Genomic DNA, 7180 nt, shown 5'->3' with positions numbered 1-7180 from the left:
CAAACATTTCACTTGTTCGATACCTAAAATGAAAAATAACAAAAAAATAAAATCTGTATCATATAATATATACTGGACTTAAGTGCTGAATAATTTTAAATACATCAGAGTCTCGTTTTACTTGACAATGTTTCTTAAGAAATCATGAATGTAGTTCATTTGTTTTGTGGTGCTAACAACTTTTTCCACTCTAAAATATGAATGGAATTGTCACTTAATAACGTATATGACTATATCGTTTTGCAAAATTATGTCTACATTAATAGGCATTTAAGGTCAAGGAATGTTACTGTTACTAGTAGATTTTTAAAACTTTACGTTTAAATTTAAGAAATAGTTTGTTTTTTTGTTTTCTTAATATTTTTATTTTGTTTGCGTCCGTCCAATATATACTGTCGGAGTTTCTTTTGGTATTGAGTTCATTTTTTTTTTGCTTTGCTATTAAAACTCTGTAAAAAATAAAAACGGGTATTGAATGTGTGTGGTTAAAAATAGTTATTTTCAAAATATTCTTCATTTTATCATTTTATAAAATGCCTAAAAAACGTAGTCATTAAATGCCTGAAATTTTTAATGAAAATTTCACAAATTGCCTGGTCTGTTTCTGGCAAATTGGTTATATATAAAATACATGAAATAGATGATAAAAATATATTGTAAAGCTACAAAAAAGGCTTGAGTAAAATAAAGATTGCTATACTTCGAAAATCAGGAAACAGAACTAGATGTTCACGTGTGGGCCGTGTGTGAACATCCATGTTTTTCGAATATCCACTGTTGACTTGTGCACCGTGCATACATGAGCTGTGTTCAAAAAGAGATATGTCTGATACTATTACTTGTCATTTGTGTTCAAATGAAGAGGTTATCAGACTCGATGACAAAACAAGCTGTCAGGGTGAGAAATCTATCGGGAATAGTTTTGACAGAGGTGGATGTTGGAGAGAATGTATTAGTTGCAATTACCTATGTGGATCGAGGGAAAGGAGACCCGCGTAACATTAAGGCTGTTGTTACTGGAAAGGAAGAGCATGGTTATCAACGGGGAATTAAAGATGGAATACTACTTGCACTTTACACCAGGAATCAGTTTCAACTGTCTGACAGTAACTTTATTGCTATTCAATCTGTAAATTATGATATTGAAATATCCTTTTGAAAAGCTGTCAGTAAAGTTTCTTTGTGTAATGGTCAGGGTTACACAAGATGTGGCTGTAGTGCTAGTGGTAAGACTAGATGTAACACTAAACGTTGTCTTTGAAAATGTGTAACAGTCGCTGTCATCCAAACATTACATGTAGCACCAAATAATTGTCATCTTCAGTGTAAATGTAAATAGTTTAATTAAAATTATAAAAAACTGTAACTGTTTAAACTGCATGCTGTATTTAATGATAGAATAAATTTATCCCGTCGTTAAATTTTGAGTACATTCCATTCAGTTTTAGTCTTTTAGGCATTTTGTATAATGCGTTACAATTGTTTCGAACATTTTATAAAATGCCTGAAAAAAATAGTCAATTTGTAAAATGCCTAAATCCTTTAGGCATTTTAGTAAATGCCTAAAAATTTCAGTCATTTTACAAAATGCCTAAATTTAGAAAATGCCTGTAACAAATATATATATATATAAGTTTAAATTGAAAACAACATTTCAAACATATGATTGCATTGCATAAAAACCGCAATTTGTATACGGGTGCATGTAAAACATTTTGTTTGGTAGAGGGGGGGGGGGGGGGGGGGGGGGGTCTAAAAACAGCAACATTTTCCAAGAGACCAAAAAATTGACGAAACTTATATTTTAACAAAACAAAACGAATGAAGCTCCTACCTTAAATCTTCAACATTCAATATCATAACAGCAAACAAATGAACTATAAAAAGAAGAGTTTATCTTGTTGTTGATTATTGTTACCATGATGATGCGTTTATCATTGATGATCTGTGTATTTCCGCCACTCGAATGATTGGATCATTTCACATACTAGCTACTACACCAGGTGTGGTGATGGCGTCCTTAACACGAAAACTAAATACTTGTGCGTTCCCATTGGTAAAATTAATGTTAACATGTATCTTAAATCAGGAGGATTATGGGTAAATCTAGCTAGATATTCAGAACGTAGATCCTATAAATAAATATTTATGCATAAAAATGGTTGTTATAATTATATTTTCGGATATATATGTTGTAAATTGTCAAAAACTCAAAATATTGCCCAGGATATAATATCTTTTGTTCGAATACAAACGAATGAAAGTAAAAATGTACTTACAAAAATTCTGAACTCCAAGGTAAATTCATAAAGGGAGAGACCGACAATATATACTGAAAAAATCAAACATGATAATTCAATGATTCTAAAAGTATTATAAATTCAGTAGTTACTGTTCTTTGATGGTCTGTGTGATGTACTCACGATAACACATAGGAACATGAATGAACTTTCTATAACAGACTGGAGAACTCTTAATTGATTATGTAATTGAGTTCGTTTATATTAATCGGTTTAGCCATAATACAACAGCTAGGAAAGCAACAAATAGTAGCTAGATTTCGTTTCTTCAGTGGGGAGGGGAGGCAAAAGGACCAGAAATAAGATTCTTTAGAAAAAGTTTGAAATGAAAGGCGTTTTTTTTCCCCAAAATTTTGAAAAGATTTATGCATTAGGACGATTTTAATGGCAAAACTGTAGATGGACCAAATTACCAGTATATCGAGATCGAAACAAATATATAGGAGCCTCGTGATTCTTATTACGTGTATAATAAAATGTTAAAAGTATAATAACAAAAACACCAAACTTCGAGGAAAAATCAACACGAAAAGTCCGTAATCAAATCGCAAAATCAAAAACTCAGACACATCAAACGAATGGATAACGACTGCCATATTCCTGACTTGGTTATGGCTAATTATAGTAAAGTTATGACTTGTTTATTGCAAATAGTCGTATAGCAATAGCAAACATAAGTAATATTTTAAAGATCACCTGTATAACTAGACTTGCTACAATTCCCTTTCTAATATTTCTCTCTTACTAATTTATATGTTTACTGATAAGTCCCGGCCTACTGATTGCCCTTGGAGAAAGGGACTTGTATAATAACATTTTATACCGACCAGATACTGGTCGGTAAGAGGTTATTATTTCACATCTGCTGATAATAGATAATTAGGCTGTCATGTGTATATATCCCATGCTGTTCTCCCATATTTTATCTCAAGTAGATTACAATTTCACTTTTCTTATGATTCTTACATCAAAATGGATACAGATGTCATATCTGCTGCAATAGATTTTGGATTACAAAAGTTGTCATTTACTGAAATCAAAATTAACCAGAGAAAAGTTGTAGAAAGCTTTTTGGCAGGCAAAGTTTAATCCCGCTGCAAATGTTTGCACCTGTCCTAAGAGGAATCTGATGTACAGTAGTTGTCGTTTGTTTATGTAATATATACGTGTTTCTCGTTTCTCGTTTTGTTTATATAGATTAGACCGTTGGTTTTCCCGTTTGAATGGTTTTACACTAGTAATTTTGGGGCCCTTTATAGCTTGTTGTTCGGTGTAAGCTAAGGCTCCGTGTTGAAGGCCGTACTTTAACCTATAATGTTTTACTTTTTAAATTGTTATTTGTATGGAGAGTTGTCTCATTGGCACTCACACCACATCTTCCTATATCTAAAGATGTATTTTTCTGTTCTCCAACTGGAAGTGGCAAATCACTAACTTTTGAAATAGCACCTTTTGTATTTAAATATTTACAGAAGAATGATATGTGTATTGCACTTGTTATTTCGCCTCTAACATCTTTAATGCGTACACAGACTCAAGCATTGAATAGAAAAGGTATTAAAGCAGTATATTTGAAGGACATTACCTCACCATCTAATTTTGAAGACAGCCTAACAAATCTTTCCTTAGTAGATGTAAAGGAAGGCAAAATTGACATTATTTTCTCCAGTCCAGAGTCACTTATTGGACATGAAAGAAAATTACTATTGGATTTGGCAAAGAAAAATTTTATCAAGACAGTATTTGTAGATGAAGCTCACTGCATAAAAAAGTTGTAAGTATTTATTTTTGTACATATAATAATGTATAATACTAAAGTAGAAAAACAAATCATCTGAATCGCTCTAACATAAGCTAACATATATAAGCTATAACATACATAAGAATAAATATGTATATCTTAAAAATAGTACATGCACACAAAAGAACATCATATATTTATAAATGTATATATATCTGTACATGCAATAACTATTTGATGTTTATTTATTCAAAACATTCTCATTTAATTTTACTTTTAATAATTAATCACCCTTTTATTTGAATATTTCTGTTATTATTATGAAAGATTATTCTGCCAATGGTATCCAAATTAAAAACTTTCAATTCATATTGTGATGTTTTGAAAGATGTATGAAATATTTGCTACTGGACTGTTGGATATCTACAATAATTAAGATTTTATAAATATGTTTTCTATGGTACTTACATAATTTTTCTTATGAGATACTTCTTTGTAATGCTTAGGTATTTTTATGAGACCTATTCAGATTTATATTGCAATATGATTAATTAATTTTAATTTTTTCAGTGGGCTTCCAGATAAGAAGAAGAAGAAATTGGCATATAGACCATGTTATGGCCGACTTGACGAAATTCGTTCACTTGTTGGGGGTCATGTACCAGTAGTGGCTCTAACAGCAACAGCTACAGAGGAAACCAAAGCTGTCATTAAAAAGCAACTTTGTATGGATAACTGCTCTGAGATTATGGTAAATCCCGACAAAAAGAATGTAACATACTGGGTACATAATTTACCTTCAGATGATATTTGCACCAATTTTCCTCCTGCAGATGTCAGTATAATTGTAATCTCCTAGTTATAGCAGTAAAATTATTAAAGGGGCAAAATTGAAAAAATAATAATAATTAGGAAGGGACATGTAGCAAGTCTACTGTATAACTTATACTTGTTAAATAAACTGATATATATAGGAAAACCACAAGTGTACAATGTAGTATAGAATGATGTCAATTTAGATAATGTTGAAGATAATTGTCAGCAGGTTGTGCAATCGTTTTAGCGGAAACAAAATAAACGAAAAAGGGTTAATCTACTAATAAGAGGCCATAGAGAGATAAAGCTAATCTATGTTAGACGATAAACGCAAAACTGTGTACTGTGATTATCCTTTTAAGAGGTTAAATTGTGTATGATATTTTAATTGATTTTGAATATGTAGATCATGCTTTGAATAATCAATTTGTTAGAAAGTATTGTAATTTATCTAACAATATAAAACAGTATTACCCGGATTTATTTCTAAATAATTGCAATGATTATACCCCTTTACACGTATACGAAATTGAACCGATCTTTATATAAATCGATCTTAAATAAAACCAGTTATATTTACATTTGCAAGATGATATAACGTGTTCGTCTCGCACGGACAATTACCCACTGCAGAATTATGCAGAAAATATTTGGATCATTGGAATTTCATATGCAGTTATTATTATTATATTTTTGTTTGCACGTCACAATTAATAAAACAACAAAATGTTAAAAGACTATCCCATTAAAATGAAAGGTCAAGACTTTTGAAAATGAGGATTTGCAGCAAAGATATAGAATTTATCGATTCAGAAGAATGATACAAAAAACCGGCGGAATATATATTTACTGTTCTTATCCCAGTCATCGTTTTTCAAAAAGTGTGTTTTTGCCACCTAATATGCGCAGATTTGTTTTAATGTCAAAATATAAAATTCACTTCGCGACTGATCTAGACTTTAAAACCACCTCTGGAGATTGAAGATCGATCTTTCTCGTTTACATTAGACTAAAAATCGGTCTTTTTAAGATCGATCTCAAAGAACATCTATTTTGTTCACAAGTGTAAGCGGGGTCTTAAATAGTCAATTCATCTGAATGTTTAAATTAATGATGTAAAAGGCCAAATTGATATGGAAAAATATTTAACTGGATTACCTTCTGAATTAAGACACAACTTAGTATGAAATTCAAAACAGTGTAGCTGTGGCCATTGATTGACACATTAAAATCATTCATTGACTGGGACAATTTAGGTGAACGTTTGTATGTAACGACCAATGCTCACTATGTACTTTTTAAAGACACTTAAACTATGGGGTCACCAAAGGTTCTCAACACCTAAATAAAGTAATTCGAAAAATTAATCAGAAATAACACGATATTTTGATTTATATCAATTATATAAATCAAAACACAAAGGTTATTCCTGATTAATTTTTCGAATTATTTTATAATTAAAGGCGTTAAGAAACCTTTGTTGACCCCACAGTTTAAATGTCTATCGTAGGTACGTCATGAACAGTGGTTGTTACAGACAAACGTTCACGTAAATTGTCCCAGTCAATGGATGATTTTGATGGGTCAATCAATGGCCACAGCTACACTGTTTTGAATTTCATACTATGTTAATTTAGATCTGGCAGTAATATTATTACCTATAGAATGTGGTAGATTTTTTTATATTGATAGGTCAGAAAGATTTTTATGTACTAACGCCATTTATCCTGCAATCGACCTTTCTACTATACTAATACAGGTGTAAAGATAAAACGAAGCGATATACGTATACGGCACGGCGATGTGAAGTAATAAGAGGAAAACAACGAAATAACAAAATCTCTGCTACAAAATCAAACAAACGCCAACATACATAGAAACAGACTACTTGTTAACAACTGCAATATTCCTTACTTGGGACCTTTTGAGAAAAAAATGGTTGGTTGAACCAGATTTTATGACTAGCCAAACCTCCCGCTTATCATGAAGGCAGTATTAAAAAATACTACTAAAATGACAACATTGCGTGACAGAAATACAGTACAAATAAACGAAAGAACATTCAGGACAAGAAATACATAAATAAAAATATATTAAAAACAACATTTTCAGAGAACAATTGAAGGTCTTTCCCCATCACATTTCTTTACAACTGATGATAAGCTACTTTTGGTTAACTCAAAGTAACTATTGGCTATCAGGGTTTCTTCATACTAAGTCCAAATATATATGGTTTCTTTGACAATGTTCAAACTTTTGATTTAAAATGTGAGGGCATTTGCTATTTCCGGTAAAGGAAATGTCAGTTTAAGACTCATATGAT

General features: G+C 31.1%; 1 protein-coding gene across 1 annotated transcript; it reads left to right on the top strand.

Moving 5' to 3' along the window:
* The first annotated feature begins 877 nt into the window (after positions 1-877).
* Positions 878-4900, top strand: LOC139525761 (ATP-dependent DNA helicase RecQ-like). Its single transcript, XM_071321121.1, has 3 exons — positions 878-1129; positions 3773-4074; positions 4612-4900. Exons 1-3 carry the CDS (start codon positions 878-880, stop codon positions 4898-4900), a joined length of 843 nt encoding a protein of 280 aa, XP_071177222.1.
* The last annotated feature ends 2280 nt before the right edge of the window (positions 4901-7180 follow it).

This window comes from Mytilus edulis, chromosome 1 (assembly GCF_963676685.1).
Source record: "Mytilus edulis chromosome 1, xbMytEdul2.2, whole genome shotgun sequence".
NCBI lineage: Eukaryota > Metazoa > Mollusca > Bivalvia > Mytilida > Mytilidae > Mytilus > Mytilus edulis.
The sequence above is the reverse complement of the archived record's forward strand: the minus strand, read 5'-3'. Positions and strand labels throughout refer to the sequence as shown.

Bases quoted from the DNA above. Each gene is read 5' to 3' on its own strand.
- LOC139525761 (XM_071321121.1), top strand. From the start codon at position 878: ATGACAAAACAAGCTGTCAGGGTGAGAAATCTATCGGGAATAGTTTTG. The intron at 1,130-3,772 runs GTAAATTATGAT...AAATATTTACAG, and splicing joins ACTTTATTGCTATTCAATCT to AAGAATGATATGTGTATTGC. The intron at 4,075-4,611 runs GTAAGTATTTAT...TAATTTTTTCAG, and splicing joins GCTCACTGCATAAAAAAGTT to TGGGCTTCCAGATAAGAAGA.